This window comes from Bufo gargarizans, chromosome 2 (assembly GCF_014858855.1).
Source record: "Bufo gargarizans isolate SCDJY-AF-19 chromosome 2, ASM1485885v1, whole genome shotgun sequence".
Taxonomy (NCBI): Eukaryota; Metazoa; Chordata; class Amphibia; order Anura; family Bufonidae; genus Bufo; species Bufo gargarizans.
The window spans coordinates 101,009,732-101,030,723 of NC_058081.1; the positions used below are offsets into that span (position 1 = coordinate 101,009,732).

General features: G+C 42.8%; 1 protein-coding gene across 1 annotated transcript in view; it reads left to right on the plus strand.

The window, feature by feature from the left end:
* The window catches only part of ADGRA2 (adhesion G protein-coupled receptor A2), a 152,079-nt gene extending 131,781 nt beyond the window's left edge, over window positions 1–20,298 (plus strand). Inside the window, exons 9-19 of the mRNA XM_044279328.1 lie at window positions 3,533–3,725; window positions 5,991–6,140; window positions 6,226–6,387; window positions 11,604–11,822; window positions 12,466–12,655; window positions 13,009–13,217; window positions 14,018–14,142; window positions 14,313–14,436; window positions 16,040–16,185; window positions 17,406–17,495; window positions 17,614–20,298. Of these exons, the coding sequence (XP_044135263.1) occupies window positions 3,533–3,725; window positions 5,991–6,140; window positions 6,226–6,387; window positions 11,604–11,822; window positions 12,466–12,655; window positions 13,009–13,217; window positions 14,018–14,142; window positions 14,313–14,436; window positions 16,040–16,185; window positions 17,406–17,495; window positions 17,614–18,829 (2,824 nt within the window). The 3' untranslated portion in view covers window positions 18,830–20,298. The remainder of the gene's footprint in view (window positions 1–3,532; window positions 3,726–5,990; window positions 6,141–6,225; window positions 6,388–11,603; window positions 11,823–12,465; window positions 12,656–13,008; window positions 13,218–14,017; window positions 14,143–14,312; window positions 14,437–16,039; window positions 16,186–17,405; window positions 17,496–17,613) is intronic.
* The last annotated feature ends 694 nt before the right edge of the window (window positions 20,299–20,992 follow it).

A 20,992-nucleotide genomic window follows, 5' to 3' on the forward strand; every position in this document is an offset into this window, starting at 1 on the left:
GTACAATACACAACTTCCTCTCACTATTCCCCAAAATCAATACACGTAGACAAGCAGGTACACACATAATTATACAATAGGCAAAACCAGATAATTACCATCAGCACAAGGAATATACAATGCTGATGATGGGGCATACCTTTAACTTTTCAGATTTATGAATTTTTGCAGCATTCAGCAGTGTTTTGCAGTGTGTTTACCATGTTATTTTTATGCAGCCAGATGTTACATAAAACAGCCCAAGAAAATGCTGTTAAGGATCTACTGTATGGATCCTGCTAACCCTAATATGCAACATCTGTATGCATCGTATAAGATGGCAATTAGTGGTTGTCACTTTTTGGAAAATTCTGAATAAATAATCGCCCTGACTCTGCCTGGAAACACCCACTTACAGGTGGGGTTACTGTTAACCCCAACCATTTTCTGCTTGGCACAGTCTGAACTTGGCGATACTGTCTCTGACAATCAGGCAGACAGTCTCGGCAACTTTGGGACAGTTGGCAACTACAGGGGTCTTTTACTATCCTGAAATATGGCTAGGCGCATTTCAGGCATAGAATGCGGCGCAACTTTGCGACTTTGTCCAACCCACGCCAGGTCTAAAATTGTGGCGTGGGCGGAGAAGGGCCGGCAGGTCCGTCTGATTCATCAAGGTCTAAATGTAATACAGCTTCGAAGCTGTCTAATATTTAGAACCGGATCTGGATGCCCAAAAGTTATGGAGAGGCCTGCGTCTCTTCATAATTTTGGCGGAACTACTGCCAGCTATGGGCCTTTATTAAGACCGACGTCTAAAACGCCCGTCTTAATAAATGTGCCCCTATGTGTATTTCCGTAGCCTTACTGAAGGCTTGTCATGTATGCAGTATGCAGTTTAATTAAGCACACCTGCCTTTAAGTCTATTTTATTTTAATTGGGTTTCTTAGGAAAACTTTGTATTCTTAGCAAAAAAAAAATATAAAAAAATTTACACCATTAGTTATTATTATTATTTTTTGCATAGTTGATTAAGTATCTAGTTAATAGTCATTAAATTTAAATGTACAATAAATTCAAAAAACAGTCCTCTACATATTACAAAGAGAACTGCAAAAATTGAGCGTTTTGCCATTTTCTGTATGTTTGTTGTTGAGGAGTTAACATGTTTGCTGCTTTATGAAATGAACGTGATGATGGCTGCTTGTCTGCATAATATTTTCTTGTCCTTTGCTCCAGTCGGGCCCCCTGGTGGCTGTAACCACTTTAGCAGTGCGGCGCAGCGCTGGCACGATGACATATTTACTCTGATTTATTCCAGACATTCCAGTGCTCCGAGTATTATTTACTTGGGCTCTGCAGGAAAAACGATCAGTTTGAAATCAGTAACATCCCACAAAGCTCTGCCGCCAGTTCTCTTGATCAGAGTTTTCCATCTCAAACTTTTAAGATCTCGCCAGAGCTCCATGATTCTTCTGAGTAACAGACAATCAAAGTGTTTTTCCATTATATATAAAACCAGTCATGGCAGATCCAAGAAGTATTTTTATATTACACGTACAGTCAGCGTCATTGTGCACTGGTAGTAACCTGTCCTGGACGGTGGCCCATCGGTACCTTGTCTTTTATACTAATAATCTATGTAAAGTTACTGTAGATATACGAAGGGTGTAACCTTTCCTATCATATGGCACACGCTCCAAATTGTGTGAAAAATATTCTACATTTCTCAAAGAATCTGAATACTTTTATAACTGCATATGCTTAAAAGTTTAGCATAGCCATTGAGTTATTTAATAAAAATCTATCTGTACAGCGCCACCTGCTGTTTTTTCTTTTTAAAATTTCTCTGTCCACTTTGCTGAGGTGGTCACACAAGCTGCAGGGTAGTCAGAGCTGCAGCAGAAAGGCAATGCTTTTTATTTTTTTATACTTTATTTTTTGGTATTTATAAGGTGGACAGGGGGGATACTTAGATGCTTTTAATAGACTGTATAAGACTTGTAATGTCATATATATAACTAAATATGCTGATTTGGCCTGTCAGTGTCCCTTAAAAAAAAAAAATCGAGCAGAGCAATGTATGGGGGGAAGCTCTGGATCCAAATGAGGTACATACAGGACTGGTTCTAGCTTTGTTAGATTGCCGTGTACTATATGATGTCTGATTTTCATTTTTTACATTAATCACGGGCTATTCTTTTTACAGGGGACCTGTCACATGTGGTTTGCCAGCAGCATGTTATCGAGCAGAAGGAGCGGATTGATAAATACTTTGGTTTGAAAATTTTCAGGATGTCTTGTAATTAATTCATTTAAATCTCGGATCACTCTGTGCTTAGGAGTCTAGTGGGCGGTCCTACTCAGTGACTGACAGCTATAGCTTTATATACACTTATGGCTGTCAATCACCGAGGGAACCGCCCACTGGACTCCTAAGCATAGAAAGAGCATGGATTTTTTATTTATTACATGCTGAATATTTCCTGACAAAATGATATATCAATCTTCTCAGCTCTTTCTGCCCTATACCATGCTGCACACAGATTGCACTGCATTGCCAAGGTGACAGGTTCACTTTAAAAGGGTTTTCCATCTCAGTAAGTGATGGCATGTCACTAGAATATGTCACTACTTGCTGGTCAGTGGGAGTCAGGGCTGACATACACAGCAGAGGGCCCATGTGGAAAGACAGTATATGGGTCTCATGCTCCCCCAATAGCTCATCATAGAACACCCCCATTATTTCTAACAATCTAGCTTTGAAATTCATTATCTTAAAGACCTACATGCAATCTAACAGACAGCAGAAGGTCCATTTTATAGAGACAGTGGGCCCTTCACCTACCTACCATTGTGGTTTTAATAGGCTGCACGTATGGTTTGCCCCTGGTGGGAGGGTGCTACCGTAAACACCAATCAGGGGCAGAGGCCCCTTTGGTCTCTCTCTGCAGTAGTCACAATAGACACAGTGGCAGGACAGATGGGCAGCGAGGTGGCTCAGTGGTTACTGGTACCTTGCAGCGCTGGAGTCCTAGGTTCGAATTTGACCAAGGTCACTATCTTCATGGAGTTTGTGTGGGTTTCCTCCGGGTTCTCCGGTTTCCTCCCACACTCCTGGGGAGTGATAGGGAATTTAGATTGTGAGCTGCAGAATACACTGCAGAATACAGTAGCGCTATATAAGTGTGTAAAATAAAAATAAAAAATACTGTATCAAAAATACAAATGTGCCATGGTTCCTTCATTCAAGTGATGAGTGTTGGTCCCAGTGGTCAGAACCCCATTAATGAGCAGCTGGTGGCATATCCCATTGAAGTGGTAAGACCAATCTTGTCTTTAAGCCCCACTCTAGAAAAATTCTGTATAGAAATCATTTATTTCTCACCTATGTACAGTGGCATCATTGGAAGCCCATTAAAGTATAAGGGGGCTCAGTGGCATTTCTCAGTTACTGGGGTTGGACTATGTGATGTGAGCCTCATTACAGGCACACTCTTCTTTATGGTCCTCAAACATGATCCATTTCAGTGCTTTTTTATGTGTCCGCAGGTGGCCCCGGACATTGGCTGGCATTACTGCCTATCAGCCCTGCCTGCAGTATCCCTTTATGTCGGTCTCACCAAACGGACAGGAGAAGAAAGCCTCACGCCGCTGTGATCGATCGGGACAGTGGGAGGAAGGGAACTATTCCAACTGCCTGTACAAGAACGACATCACCAGGGTGCTGTTCACCTTTGTGTCCGTGAGTAGAGCCAGCCTGTGCAATACTGCGTGTTTGATCAATCCAGAGCACCCATCTACGTGGCCGAGAATCTAGGCACTGATGAGCGTTGTAATACTTTAGATGGTGCATTGGAAAATAGTTCAGGAAGGATTTTTCTTTTTTAACCCAAAATGCATTACCGCCAGACAGTAATGAAACGGATTGTCCAGGATTAGAGAAACATGGCTGCTTGCTTACAGAAACAGCGCCACATCTGTCCTTAGGTGCAGCGTGTGCAGTTTTGCCCATCAGTCTCATACAATGCAATGCCACAACCATTGGACAGATGTGGTGCTGTTTGTGGAAGAAAGCAGCCATGTTTTTTTGTTAGATTAGACAATTAGAAGAAATGGTTAGCTGCATTATACAGTAATTAAGGTGAAGCTGCAGTAGATGACACAGCCCATGTGTGAGTGGTGCTGTTTCTGGAAAAACAGACGTTCTTTCAGACAACCCCTTTAACATGCAGTCCCCAAGAAGGTGGAATGGTGAGGGGCAATCTGACATCTCCAACCCTGATCCTGAGACTTAAATCATACCTCCCAACTTTTGAAAAGAAGGAAGAGGGACAATATGTGCAGCGCAAATTTTTTCCCTAAACTAGGCCGCGCCTCTAAATCTGCCCATAACTAGTCATAACCTAATCCCACCCAGTCCCCTAAATGCCTCCACTTAGTAATTATTCCCCCTATATGCCACTGCATAGTATTTATGCCCACATTGTGCCCCTTCACAGATTATGCCCAGATATGTGCACCCTCATAGTAGTTATGACAGATATGTGCCCCCTCACAGTAGTTATGCCAAGATATGTGCCCTTTCACAGGAGCGATGCCCAGATAGGTTCCCCCTCACAGTAGAAATGCCCAAATATGTGCCCCCTCACAGTAATATGCTCAATGATATGCCATGATATATTCCCCCTCACAGTAATATGCCCAGTTATGTGCCCCTCACAATAGTAATACCCAGTTATGTGCTCCCTCACATTAGTATGCCCAGTTCTGCGCCCCCTCACAGCCATAAAAAAAATCCACATACTCACCTTGTTCCCCAGCAGCAGCAGGATACACGGAGATCCCGGCCCCCTGCCCAGACCAGCAGTGTGGAGCGCCAGCAGGGGGAGGAATGATGGAGCAGGGAGCAGACGGCTCTCTGCTTCATCATTACAGGCAACTGTCTCTGCTTCCTATGGAAGAAGGGACAACTGCCTGAGAGCGGGACATACCTCCCCCACCCGGGACCGTGAGACAGCCACATAAATCCGGAACTGTCCCGCTGGATCCAGTACGGTTGGGAGGTATGCTTAAATGGAGTCTGTCACCAGGAAGTTTCTGTTACCAGAAACAAAGCTTTGTAGGGCTAGCTCAGCTGAATGTAATGATACCTTTCACTTAGCGATCCATTGCATCATTTTAGAGGAAAAAGAAGCTGAAGGCCTCTGTGTTGGTCCCATGTTCATATGTGCCCGCATTGCTGAGAAAAATTATGCTTTAATATATGCAAATGAACCTCCAGGAGCAACAAGGGGTTTCCATTACGCCTAGAGGCTCTGCTCTCTCTGCAACTGCCACGCCCTTTCCACTTTGATTGACAGGGCCAGGCAGTGTAAACGCCATTACATCTGGCCCTGTCAATCACAGTGCAGGGGGTGCGGCAATTACAGAGAGCAGAGCCTTGAGGTGTAATGGCAACATCCCTGTTTCTCCTACAGGCTAATTTGCATATATTAAAACATAATTTTTCTCATCTTTTTTCCTTGGTGCGCCTAGTGATAGTTTTGCATATTTTTGCTGTGGTTGGACTGCAGTGTTTTTTAGGGGGGTTTGAGCATGGTAGCATTCAAACGTCAATATTACTTAAAAGTGCTATGCAGTAGCTGCACCCCCTAACAGTGCACTGGATACAGATTGTGGCGCTGTAACTGTTTTTGAGTTCTGATATTTGAGAAGTCACAGTAGCCTAACTATAGATGCACCATACACAAAGTTCACAGACATTGAGGCAGGAGAAGGGAGGAGAGAAAAGAAGGAGTAGGAAACTGTTAGTGTACTTGTATGCAGGTGACCAAAAGACATGGTGGTCTGGTACCTGCCCCCAGTGACACCAGGAAGAGCAGCAATACTGATCCAACAAGGGATCCTTGTGTACGAAGGAGAACTCTGACTCCTACAGTACATGAAATTACATTATGCAGCCAGTTGGATTTCCACCTTGTGTATAACATGAGACTTTATTCTTTAGATGCCAATCAATGAATCTAATGTGCTGACGCTTGCTCACCAGCTGCGGATGTATACAGCAGAAGCAGCCAACTTCTCAGACATGATGGATGTCATCTACGTAGCTCAGATAATGGAAAAATTCATTGGTTTAGTTGACCAAGTGAAAGAGGTAAGTTCTAGCATGGTTTGGAGGATTTTTAGGTTTTGGCCAAGAAATAAATGTTTTTCCTGTAGCAAACAATTGTTTCTTTCAGCTTGCAGATGTCATAGTGGAGATGGCCAGCAACATCATGATGGTTGAAGACCATATCTTGTGGATGGCTCAGGTGGAGGATAAAGCTTGTAGCAGTATTGTCCAGACAGTGGAGAAGATTGCAGGTCTAACTCTCAGTGGTGATTCCCAAGACCTGTCTGTGGTATGAGTTCATGAAGCAATTTTTTGGGGATTCATTAATAATAATAATAACTAGATTCTTTTTTTTATAATATATGGTGTTGAGTGAAGGCTGTAAGGAATGGAGAGTGAGGTAAGAGGACAGATGTGTATACCTACCGATATATACACATATACAGTGCTGCCCATAATTATTCATACCCTTGGCAAATTTGGACTAAGTTACTTTTATTCAACCAGCAAGTAATTTTTTTGACGGGAAATGACATAGGTGTCTCCCAAAAGATAATAAGACGATGTACAAGAGGCATTATTGTGGGAAAAAAACATTTCTCAGCTTTTATTTACATTTGAGCAAAAAGTGTCCAGTCCAAAATTATTCATACCCTTCTCAATATTCAATAGAAAAGCCTTTATTGGCTATTACAGCAATCAAACGCTTCCTATAATTACAGTCCAACATTTTGCATGTCTCCACAGGTATTTTTGCCCATTCATCTTTACCAATGAGCTCCAAATCTTTCAGATTGGAGGGTCTTCTTGCCATCACCCTGATCTTTAGCTCCCTCCACAGATTCTCAATTGGATTCAAGTCTGGACTCTGGCTGGGCCACTCCAAAACGTTAATGTTGTTGTCTGCTAACCATTTCTACACCACTTTTGCTGTGTGTTTTGGGTCATTATCATGCTGAAATGTCCACTGGTGCCCAAGGCCAAGTTTCTCTGCAGACTGCCTGATGTTGTTGTTGAGAATCCTCATGTATTGCTCTTTTTTCATGGTGCCGTTTACTGTGATTAGGTTCCCTGGTCCATTGGCTGAAAAACACCCCCAAAGCATTATGTTCCCACCACCATGTTTGACAGTGGGGATGGTGTTCTTTGGGTTGAAGGCTTCTCCTTTTTTACGCCAAATGAAGGAAACATCATTGTGACCAAACAATTAAATTTTTGTTTCATCTGACCATAACACAGAAGACCAGATGAGCTTTTGCAAAGGCCAAGCGAGCTTTTGTGTGCCTTATCTGGAGAAGTGGCGTCCTCCTTGGTCTGAATCCGTGGAACCCAGCAGTGTGCAGTGTCCGTTGGATTGTCTGCCTTGAGACATTGCCACCAGCAGAGCCCAGATTCACTATGATGGCCTTGGTGCTGATCCTTGGATTCTTTTTCACCTCTCTAACTATCCTCCTGGCCAGCACAGGTGTCACTTTTGGCTTCCGACCACGTCCTCTGAGATTTTCCACAGTGCGGAACATCTTGTATTTTTTGCTCAAATGTAAATAGAAGCTGAGAAATGTTTTTTTCCCCCACAATAATCCCTCTTGTACATCGTATTATTATCTTTTGGGAGACACCTATGTCATTTCCCGTCAAAAAATTACTTGCTGGTTAAATAAAAGTAACTTTAAGTCACAATTTGCCTGGGGTATGAATAATTATGGGCAGCACTGTAGATAGAAGAGGGTTGTATACCTTAGGTCAGTTTCACACACTAGGCCTCATTTATATTTTTTTGTTGCCTCTAGCAATCAGAGAACAGCTTTGTATTTCCAGAGCAAACAAAATGAAAGCTGAGCTCTGATTGTTTTTTATGGGCTGCTTTCATATTTGAGGCCCACTGAGTTTACCCTCGTTTTCAGGGACATTTTTGTGGCTGTTTTTGTAAAAACAAAACAAAAACAAACATTGCATAGGTGCTAATTTAACCGCCTCCGGACCGCCTAACGCAGGATCGCGGTCCAGAGGCGGCTGTCTGAGGCAGAGTCACGCATCTATGCGTCATCTCGCGAGACGCGAGGTGACGCTCACAGCCGGCCTGCGCATCGCGGGCCGGCAAAAGTCAGAGGGGGGTTACATCATCAGCCTGCCAGCCAATGATCATCGCTGGCAGGCTGATGATTTTTTTAAAAACGAATCACAAGCCATTTAACACCTTATATTTATAAATATAAGGTGTTAAATGGCTTCTCTGCTCCTCTGCTGATTCTTTTGGTCGGTTGGTCTCAGCACAGGAGCAGACATCACAGTGATTACACCAAACACCACACTTAGCCCCCAGATCACCCCCCATCACCCCAATTAACCCCTTGATCACCCCTGTCAATCACCTAGTGAAAGGGAAAAAAGTGATCAGTGTAAACTGTCACTTTTTTTTTCCCACTGGTATTGACTGATAGGTTTTAGGATAGTTTAGGCCCCTTGGTTAGGTAGTTAGCAATCGTTTAGCGCCCAGCCCACCACACCGCAGTCACTGATTCGCTGATTAGCGTATCGCTAATCAGCATTTGTACTTTTATTGTATCTGTAAGTGATCAAAACTGATCACAGTCAGATCTATAATAGTATTAGTGTCACCTTAGCTCGCCCTCCACCCAAAACGCAGTGTTTGCCCGATCAGGCCTGATCGGTCGCCCACACGTGCGTTCAACCACGCCCGCCCCGCCGATTGTGATTGTGCAGTGATCAAAAATGCCAACTTTTTATAAAAAAAATGGGAAAAGTTGTCTTTTGCCGAGATATTTCTCTCACCCAGCATGGGTATATGTAAAATGACACCCCAAAACACATTGCCCAACTTCTCCTGAGTACGGCGATACCACATGTGTGACACTTTTTTGCAGCCTAGGTGGGCAAAGGGGCCCACATTCCAAAGAGCACCTTTAGGATTTCACAGGGGATTTTTTACACATTTTGATTTCAAACTACTTCTCACGCATTAGGGCCCCTAAAATGCCAGGGCAGTATAACTACCCCACAAGTGACCCCATTTTGGAAAGAAGACACCCCAAGGTATTCCGTGAGGGGCATGGCGAGTTCCTAGAATTTTTCATTTTTTGTCACAAGTTAGCGGGAAATGATGTTTTTTATTTTCTTACAAAGTCTCATATTCCACTAACTTGTGACAAAAAATAAAAACTTCCATGAACTCACTATGCCTATCACGAAATACCTTGGGGTGTCTTCTTTCCAAAACATTGTAATGCGTTTTGCACTCGCATGAGAAAAATCCCGCATGTTTGGTACCCAAACCCGAACTTCTTTACAGAAGTTCGGGCTTGGGATTGATGTTCTGAAGATTGTATTATTTTCCCTTATAACATGGTTATAAGGGAAAATAATAGCATTCTGAATACAGAATGCATAACACAATAGTGCTGGAAGGGTTAAAAAAAAAAAGTTAACTCACCTTCTCCTCTTGATCGCGTAGTTCCCGGTCTCTTCTTTACTAGCTGTGGGCTAAATGACCTGTGGTGATGTCAGATCACATGCTCCAATCACATGGTCCATCACCATGGTGATGGAGCATGTGATCTGACGTCACCACAGGTCTTTTAGCCCACAGCTCATCATTAAAGAAGTAAAGAGACCGGGAACTATGCGATCAAGAGGAGAATGTGAGTTAACTTGTTTTTTTTTTTTTAACCCTTCCAGCACTATTGTACTTTGCATTCTGTATTCAGAATGCTATTATTTTCCCTTATAACCATGTTATAAGGGAAAATAATACAGTGAATAGACTGTCACCTAGAACCCATGCGTGAAAATCGCACCGCATCCGCACTTGCTTGCGGATGCTTGCGATTTTCACGCAACCCCATTCATTTCTATGGGGCCTGCGTTACGTGAAAAACGCAGAATATAGAGCATGCTGCGATTTTCACGCAACGCATAAGTGATGCGTGAAAATCACTGCTCATGTGAACAGCCCCATAGAAATGAATGGGTCCGGATTCAGTGCGGGTGCAATGCGTTCAACTCACGCATCGCACCCGCGCGGAATACTCGCCCGTGTGAAAGGGGCCTTAGGGTGTCTACTTTCCGAAATGGGGTTTGTGGGGTTTTTCTATTGTCTGGGCATTGTAGAACCTCAGGAAACATGACAGGTGCTCAGAAAGTCAAAGCTGCTTAAAAAAGCGGAAATTCACATTTTTGTACCATAGTTTGTAAACGCTATAACTTTTACCCAAACCATTTTTTATACCCAAACATTTTTTTTTATCAAACAGAACAATAAATTTAGCGAAAAATTTATATATAGATGTTGTTTTTTTGAAAAATTTTACAACTGAAAGTGAAAAATGTCATTTTTTTGCAAACATTTCGTTAAATTTCAATTAATAACAAAAAAAGTAAAAATGTCAGCAGCAATGAAATACTACCAAATAAAAGCTCTATTAGTGAGAAGAAAAGGAGGTAAAATTCATTTGGGTTGCAAGTTGCATGACCGAGCAATAAACCGTGAAAGTAGTGTAGTGCAGAATTGTAAAAAGTGGTCTGGTCATTAAGGGTGTTTAAGCTAGGGCAGCTGAGGTGGTTAAAATCCATACTAAAATATAAAAAAATGTACACAGAGTTCTGGCTGTTGGTGGTTTTGTAATATTTTGGGGCGGGTGACATTTTTAACTAAACATATTGTCCAAAGGCTTCTCTATAGGACACATATAGAAAATGTCACTAAATAAAAAGCGTCACCAAAGAGTGTGTGTGAAAGAAGCCTTATGGAAATTCCAGGAGGAGGCTCTGGGTCATGTTTTAGGGGACCTGGTGCCCGTGCATCAAAAAGATAGTCCATTGAGTTAAAAGGGTTTTCCATGACTTTAATACTGATGACCTACTTTCAGGATAGGTCATCAGCATCTGATTGGTGGGCGTCTGACACCCGGGACCCCCGCCGATCAGCATTTTGAGAAGGCAGTGACGCTCCTGTGAGTGGTGCGGCCTTCTCCGTGCTTACCAAGCGCCTTACATTGTATAGCAATAACTGACAGTAGTAGTTTTGTGCCAAGCAGTGATTGGCAGCAGTAGTTTAAGGGTCCATTTAGACGTCCATAGTGTTTTGCGGTCCGCAAAACACTGACGCCGCACATCACCGGCACTTAATAGATCATTCCTATTCTTGTCCACAGCTGCGGACAAGAATAGGACATGCTCTATTTTTTTCCGAAGCCGCGGACCGGAAATGCGAATGCGGACAGCACACTGTGTGCTGTTCGCATCTTTTTCAGCCCCATTGAAAATAAATTGGTCTGCACCCGTTCCGCATAATTGCGGAACGGATCCGGACCCATTCAACGGACGTCTGAATGGACCCTTATACTAAGTAGTGGTGACTAGCAGCAGTCTCATGCTCATTTCATCTTACAGAGGGGATTATTATATACTCGGCTTCAAATATTGATATGTTGGTGATTATTTTTCTTTTTATTACATGCCAATTAATTTCATTCTCTGCTCTTACAGAGCACAAGGAACATTGCCTTAGAGGCCTTCCTCATTATACCCAACAGTTTTGTTGGTTTAGGTTGCACAGCTTTCCAAAGAAACGATGGAGGACGAGGTAACCACAAGGCAGAGAAAGACAGGAAAGAACAAGAGTCCAGCACACATACTGATCAGAGACTAAGGTTCCGCTGTACCACGGGGCACACCAACAGCTCCCTGTCCAACTTCCATGTTAAGGTACCTAAATCAAATCTTTCATTCATTGACTCTGCAGGACTTTAGGACAATGGTTTATACATATTATATGCAGCTCTAGCAGGTGAATGTACAACGCATATACCATTGCATATATTATACCGTCTCAGCTGATGGCCAGTTGCATGTAAACCTATCATGTTTTACACAGTGTCTGTGATTCTGACTCTCCACTCCATGGATAAGCCTAAACTCTGCCTGCCCTGACCTGAGCCTGTTTCCTGGCTCTGAGTATTGTCTGACCTTGCTGCTTCACACCTATGTCTCTGACCCCATGGGTCAGCTGCCAACTACACCAGGACTACTTCAAGAGGTAGTAGCCAGGTGGCTATCCTGCAGTGAAGTCCAGATCCCTGTATTGTGTTAAAGGGGAAAATCTGGGGACTGCCAGGACATCGCCCATAGGAATAGCCCAAAACCATTGTCTGTTACAGAATCCAAGACTATATGCCCATCATGAATTATCTAAGTCTTTTCTAGAGAGTTTTCAATTCATCATAGTAAAATTGCTGTCTACACTAGTTCTTACATGTTACCCAAGGTGCCCTATTATGTAACAACTGTAGGCGGCATAATACGACCAGTTTCATCATTATTTGTAACTGTTGTTGTTCTCTCCCTCTAGAACAGCCTTGCTTTGGCCTCTGTTCATCTACCTCGAAGTCTCTTTACTTCGTCCTCACCTGCAACATGCAAACTGCAAGTCTTGGCCTTCAGGAATGGAAAGCTGTTTAGGAGTGTAGGGAACTCCTCGAGGTTGGCAGAGGATGGGAAAAGACGGAGTATCTCTACCCCTGTCATATATGTAGGAACACGTAAGGAAGCAACATTGAATTTATACTAAAATCAGTACATTTATTGGTGGTTTTGCTTTTAGGGCTTTGAACATATATCAATTAAAAGTGTGCACCTTTAAATTGAAGCTGTGCAGAGCTGTGCAGAAGAAGAAATATACTCTGTGTACACTGACATTTTTCTTTGATTATTGAATCATTATCCACAGAATATCATCATATGGTAATGATAATGACGTTTCACATAAATCTGTATTATTCTGATGTCTGATATGCCTATCCTAAGCAAAGTCCCAGAAAACCCTTGTAAACATCAGAAATATTGTTAATAGGGAAACGGTTTCACTGATTCTGTTACTGGAATTCTTTGTCAGGAGGCTGTGGTATTGGTAACCTTACTGATCCGGTTACGGTTACTCTCCGGCACTTGGTGAAGGGATCCGACCCACTTCCAGCACAGTGGAACTTCAAAGCATTGGAAGGATATGGCGGCTGGAGCTCAGAGGGCTGCCAGCTTCTATCAGAGGAGCCAAATATCACCAGCATGCAGTGCTTACAGCTCAGCAATTTTGCCATCCTGACGGTAAGGGCATATGATCACTTACTGACCTTACCTTACCAGTTGCTCCTTAGCAACACACTATAAACTACTATATCAGGTCTCTGCAGGAAATCACTGTGAAAGTGGAGCTAGTTTTTAACACCCGTTTACATATAGAGGGGATTTACTCATCAAAAAGTGCCAGAATTCTGGCATAATGTGCACCATAAAATTGTGTACATGCTTTGGACCCCATTTATTCTACATTCAAGTGATGTAGAAACTTTTTTCAACTTGTTTGACAAGGGGGCATGGCTTCAGATGCTCCAAAAATGCTCCAAAATTTTGCTGCATGATTCTGCTGTAAAGTAAGCCAACTAATCAATGGTGTAAAGTTAGACTAAACAGCCTAAATATACTCCACATTTATCATCCAGCATCAGCAGCTTTGATAAATCTGGTGCATTTTTTTTAGCTTACACTGTGTAAAAAATAGACGGTATTAGTAAATCTGCCTCACTGCATTAAATGAACACTTTAAATAGTGGTCATGTATATCTTTAAACCAGACATTTATTTCACAAATATTGCTTGCTTTGATACTTTTTGACAAAAACAGTGGCACTCTTGCACAAGGTCTGGTATTACAGCTCATGTTCTGTTAAGTGAATGGGGCTGAGCTACAATACTGGGCACAGACCATGGATGAGAGTGGAGATGTTTCTGGGGAAAAAAGTAGACACATTTTTCTAATACTGAACAACTGGTCTTATTTGCGTTTTCATCGATGCATAGTAGAGGTGAATATTTCTATATGTGAATATATATCTATTTCCTGTCAGGAACTGAACACATTCCCACCGCCACCTGCACATGGCACCGACATCCTACATCCAGTTATCTACTGTACGGCCATACTTCTGCTCTGCCTGTTCACCACCATTATTACGTACATTGTAAATCACAGGTAGGTGAGAGCTATGGAAAATTAACTCATTAGAATAATAATATTGGTAGAACTGGGATTAGGATAATCTATAGACTGTATATATATCTTTCCATTAGATGTGGGCAAACGTAAGAGTGGTTAGTTTCGGTTTCATTATACATAGGCTAACCTATTTTGTGCTTGCTCAGCTCCATCCAGATTTCCCGGAAAGGTTGGCACATGCTGCTTAATATCTGCTTCCACATTGCAATGACGTCGGCTGTGTTTGCTGGAGGAATCACTCTTATGGGGTACCTCATCGTGTGCCAAGCTGTAAGTGTTCCGCCGACCGTAGTCTTTTAGGGAATTGAAAATGTATTTTTATTACAATGTACACGTAACAAATATAAAGTACTGATTTGTGGCATTTCTTTCATGTTAACATGATACCATGTGTATATACCATGCATTTTGGCTGGTAAAAATGGTAAACTTTAAAGCAGGATGTCTAAGACCAGGTTCACATTACCATGTTTTCTTTTCTCCTGATCTGTCAGAACAACAGAAAAAAGCACAAAAAAACAGATCCTTTATTTTGAGCACTTGTTGTCATCATTTTGCATCCATTTTTGTCAGTTCCATAAGAGATCCGTTATTTTTGACTGGAAAAAAATTCCTCCTCCCAGGACTTTTTCTCCTGTCTAAAATAATGGATCTCAGTTGGAACGGACAAAAACTGACGCAAAATGACAACGGATCAATTTTTTTTGTTATTTATCTGTTTTTCTCACAGATCAGAAGACCAGAAAACTAAACAGTGATGTGAAGATGCGAGAAACATGGTTGTCTTCCTCCAAAAACAGCACCGCACTTGTCAACTGTTTTTTTGGTTGTATTACAGCTCTTCACTTTAATAAGGCTGAGCTAAAATAACAGACACAATCCACTGATTGCCCCTTTAAGCCAGGACAGAGAGTTATGGTAAATGGCAGCAAACAAAAGAGGAAAAAAGGTTTCTGGAGACAATAAAGGTCCTCTTAGCTCTTCTTTATTGGTATATTCATAAAACCGACACAGTCACTGGATCCACGGCATGGTACCTAAGGGTACATACCCGAAACGCGTCAGCAACCATGCCGTGGATCCAGTGACTGTGTCGGTTTTATGAATATACCAATAAAGAAGAGCTAAGAGGACCTTTATTGTCTCCAGAAACCTTTTTTCCTATTTTGTTTGCTGCCTGCTACGGGAACACTCCCCCAGGGCCTTTGGAGCCGGGTTTATACACCACACCAGAAAGGTGAGCTGGATATAAAGTTTTCTCTATTTATGGTAAATGGCTTTTACTATAAGTATTGGGATTTCCTGGTCATACCAACAACTAGTATCCTGAGCTAATGAATTAAAGGGGTTGTCAACCGAAAGCAATTTTAATTATGGCTCTTAAAGAGATTAGGATGAAAAAACACTCCTGTATTCACTGGCTGCCCATTCCAGTGCTGTGGGCCTCATCCCACCAAAAGATTAGCTGCTAACTGTAGTGATTAACTGCCCTCCGCGATGACCTGTTCCCAAGCAGCATGTGACCTCTGAGAGCAGTGAATTGCTGCTACAGTGAACATGACGGCAGACTACACCAGAACCAGTAGTGATGAGACCCTTGGCACTGGAAAGGAGTGCCGGTAAATACCGTAATTGGTGATATCCTGCCTAACAACATCCTTTAAAATGTGGTAGTCAGGCAATTTTGCCATAACCAGTCTAGTGGATCGCAGAAGTGTTATTATGCTATACCATCTGCTTAAAACCTGTTTTTCCAGACTGTGAAAAACACCCCAAATCAGAACATCCCATAAAAGATGTGATACTGTATTAACAGATTCTATTAATACAGGTTATACAAGTTACTAATTCTGGTCCATATGTTCCTTCTCAGGTCAGCATCATTCTGCATTATTCTTCCTTGTCTACTCTTCTTTGGATGGGTCTTAAAGCCCGAGTAATCTACAAGGAGCTGACCCACAAACCTCAACCACAGCAGGAAGGAGAAGTGACGCAACCTCCTCACAGGCCGATGCTCAGGTAATTTCAAGGAACAACATGTATTATTTGTGGGTCAAGATCTTCAGTGATATTCCAGAGATAATGTGTTCTCCAACCTCTCCACACTTCCCACCTTCTTCACATTTACTGCTGATCATATTTGTATATAATAGTATAATAACATATACAGATGAAATATACAACTTGTATGGAAATTCTATGATAACATATAGTTGCATGAACATCTAAAAACAGTAATTTCAAAACTGTGGCAGAACTCCTCACAAAAATTTCCTCTTATAGGGAACCCTTACAACTTGAAGATGAAATTTCTTGCTTATACTAGTCTACGTACAAAAATGTTCCTCTCATGGGGAACTACCCCATTCACAGGCAGACACAGAAGGCAGAGGGCCCCTGTTCAAAAACACTATGTTGGCCCTAGCTGCAGTGTTGGACTGAAGTCCTTCGGCCCACCCATTGTGTATATAGTACCTTAAGGCCCTGTTTTATTAGGAGTCAATTATTGTCAGAGCTTGGCCACATCAGAGGTTCCTCTGGTGCTCTGGTGGGCCAGTCCGACCGTGCCTAGCTATTCAGTAGGTCAGCTTAGAGCACCCTCGTAAGCCTAAAAATCCACCAGTATTTGTGAGCCATGAAATTCAATAGCCCAGTCCATTATATGGAACTCAATACACAGTATGAAGCTGTGGGCCCCTTTACCTAATAGGCTGCACACGTGGTATGTCCACCCCATACTCCATACCCACTACTGTACATAGGTATCAACTCTTGTTGCTGCTTTCTTCTGGGGAAATCCTAACCAGGTTCCAAGGAGCTTCAGTACCACAAAACTCTAATGGAAAATAGTAATTGAAGGATCTGTTCACATCAGGTTAAGAGCCCAACCTTGGAGGCAATACATCTGGAGGATCTCCCTATGCAAAACAAGGCTGTGACATGTTCCACTGTATAGACATAGCTATACGTTTACTGTATATCTTTATAGTAATTGGTGCATTGTAATACACAATTCCATACTGCAAGAAAGTATACTGGACCAACAGATGCCAAAACAACATACCATCAGGTAAATGAAGCCCTGTGGATCATAACATGAGGGTATTAATTAACAAACATAGCAGCTTATTTAAATAATTAATCAAATTAGCAAAAACTTACCCTAAAAACAGAAAATAATATATTTTTGATGCACTCCTGTTTTGGAATTTTTCCATTGATGCTCTTCATTTTTCTAGGTTCTACTTGATTGCTGGAGGGATTCCTCTGATCATATGTGGGATCACTGCTGCTGTGAACATCAACAATTCCAGGGACAACAGTCCTTAGTAAGTATCCTGCACAGTGATGGAGCTGTATGATGTATATATAATGATGTATGTATAACTGTATGGTCCATTCTGATGCCATCCTTTTAGATACTAATGTGTGTGTCTTTTCCTTCAGCTGTTGTTTGGTATGGAGGCCAAGTCTAGGTGCTTTCTATGTACCAGCGGCTCTCATCCTGCTTGTCACATGGATATATCTTCTTTGTGCCGGGATAAATTTAAAGCGACAGCCTACTGACCAAAAGGATCTTGCAGAGGCCAATGATGCACAGCAAGCACATGGCGGAATAAGTCATCTTCTGAGTGATTCCACTTCCATATCAGTGACCCTTAACTCAGCATCTCCAGCAGACGTAGACACTGTGTATTCCTTGCAAGTGCAATTCTGGTCTCTGGTGATTGTCCATATACTGTATATTGTCCTTTGGATGTTCGGAGCCTTTGCAGTATCACAAGGATGGTATTTAAATGTTATCTTCAGTTGTCTCTATGGAATAACAGCGGTGGCCTTAGGGCTGTTCATCTTTATTCATCACTGTGTGCGACGTCAAGATGTCCAGCGTTCTTGGTTTTCTTGCTGCCCATCATACACAGACTCATTACCAATCCAAGCCTATGTGCACACTAGCTCCCCTGTAGATGACTCACCTCAGGTGTATATTGGGTGCAGCCCTGAAGTGGAGCACTCAGTTAAGTCTACATCATCCCCAAGCAACAGCATTAACTCTAATACTGGACCTTGCAAAATCACAAATTTACAGGTGGCTCAGAACCAGGCAGAAATCTGCCCACCCAAGCCACCTAGCTGTGAAGATATTGAGGCAACTAACAACAAAATTGTGACGGCTCCAAGTCGTTATGTGAACAATTTGCATGGTCGTAGAAACCATAAAAGCAGAACTAAGCAGTATCGGGAAGGGAAGCACCATAGGTTAAAGGTGCTACGTGGGCCTTCTTCCGACCTGCCTTCCAGTGAAAGTGGCAGTGTCCACAACAGTCATTCTGAAAGCTATCATAGCAAGAACAGCCCTTTGAACAATGGCAGGGGGGTGGCAGCTAGAGAGCCAGAGGGTGCACTTACCCACTCTGAAGGAAGTGACAGCAGTGGGCAGCAGGCACAGGACTTTGCTAGAGCGCAGAGGAAAAGTGCCAGTCGGGACAATCTAAAACAAGCAAACAGCATGGAACGGGAGACCAAGCGGAGGTCCTACCCTCTTAACACAGGCAACCAGAATGGGGTTTTAAAGGGTAGCAAGTATGAAATCAACCTTGCACCTGCAGAGAGCACTACGGTTATGAAGACAGGCCTCTGGAAGAGTGAAACTACTGTGTAGTTTGTGATTAAGCAAAAAATAAAATAAAAAATAAAAACACAATACAAAAAAACAGCATGTGCCATACAAGGCATAGATCGAATTGACCCATATGCTAGGAAATGGGCTCTCCGCAGCCATGTGTTGTGATGATAGATTGGTTGGTGCAATCGCCTTGGACCTGACCTACACGAACGTCTAGAATATATGTGCCAAAGTGTGTGTGTGTGTAATGTCAGAGATCACATTGGCTTATGGCCATGTACACACATTGGTTTAAAGCCTAAGGATTGTGTAAATGTGTTGTACTGAGGATTTGTGTTATCTAATTACGAAAGCGTTCAAGGAAAAGTTGAAGTATCAAGGAACCAAACTGGATTCATTGACAGTGTTTCAAACCTTGGAGAAAACGTAAGACTTGTGAATTCCTGAAGGGATCCTGGTGACTCAAGGTCAGCACCCCAGCAGGCCAGCTGCATCAAGTAACTGGCTTTTCTCATTAGAAAGCCAAGTGCCTTATAAGCTTCTTGATTTTCTCAATTAGCACTTTCTCTACTCCGAGGCATCCATTGGATGGTGCACTTATACAATACCCCTTCAAGCTTTTAATTTGCACCTTCTTGTAGATTTCACCCAGTCACTTGGGCCAGTTTCTGTCCGGAGTTACTAGAGGTTTTGTATTTTTGCGACGTGCCATGATGTATCCTTCAGAAGGAACTGAAGAGTATGCAACACCCTGATATTTAATGAAATGCATCTTCATAGTCTGTACCTTGGTACAATCTGCTACAGTGACCAAAGATGACCGTTTTTGACCATAGTTGTGCTTCAGAAGCATTTGAATTGTTTTGTTAACTTGTTTGTATCATACTAAATTGATGACAATCTGGACAGACCTTCACGAAAATCACTTCTGCATGTTCTGTGTGTAAAGGGTTATTTTTAAATGTGTTATATCAGAGGGAAACGTTTATTTTTCAAATACAGAATTATATTGTATATTGTATAGACAGATCAGGATCACTTTTTTGGAGACCTGTGTAATTTGCCATATCGCTATTAAACTCCGTGTCTATGTATAAAAATGCAAACTTTAATTGTTTAAAAAAAATGTATGTGTAAGCAATGTGATATAAAGGCCTCCGGATGTGATCACATAGTGTGGAGGGTCGAGAAATCCCAGAAAAAGCTTATAATTACATTCATACGACTGTATTTTCGGTCCGATCCACATTTTTTTGGGAACCCATTCATTTCTATGGGGCCGCAAAAAAAATTTGGGGCGGACGGGAATAGGCATTTTTACAATGGGGCCCATGAAAAGTGTGAGATGAACCCAGACTGCATCCACATTTTATGGATCTATGATTTGCAGACCTCAAAACGTATACGTTCATGTGAATGTAGCCTTACTCCGCTCCGCCAATGCTGCTTCTCCCTGTGCGCGGATTAAAACATCCGGTGTCGGGGGGGAGTGGCCAATGGCAGGCGGGGACGGGGACGAGCCTCCCTAGCGTCACCTGCGATGCTAGGGAGGCTCGTACCCATCCCCGCCTGCCATGGGCTGCTTCCCCCCTGACACCGAATGTTTTTATCCGTGCCCGGGGAGAAGCAGCAGTGGCGGTGCGGGGACCAGGAGCGGCGCGGAGAGGGGTAAGTATATTTACAGGGGTGCATCTAGCCTTTCTAATGCCTGAGGCGAAGACTGAAACGGCCTCCTCTCCCCAATTTCTTAACCTATCTCCTTTGCCACAATAAAAATGCTCATTGCCCATGGCCCTTCCGCTGCCCCCCTCTTGTGCCTACCTGGTGCTGCCTGAGGCGATCGCCTCACCTGGCCTCATTGGTGGTGCACCCCTGTATATTCACTGTGAGGGGTTCGGCTTATGGGGGACATTTTTAGAGTATTGGATAACCCCTTTAAGGCTACTTTCACACTAGCGTTCGGCTGTCCGCTCGTGAGCTCCGTTTGAAGGGGCTCACGAGCGGACCCGAACGCTTCCGTCCAGCCCTGATGCAGTCTGAATGGATGCGGATCCGCTCAGACTGCATCAGTCTGGCGCCGTTCAGCCTCCGCTCCGCTCGCCTCCGCACGGACAGGCGGACAGCTGAACGCTGCTTGCAGCGTTCGGGTGTCCGCCTGGCCGTGCGGAGGCGTGCGGATCCGTCCAGACTTACAATGTA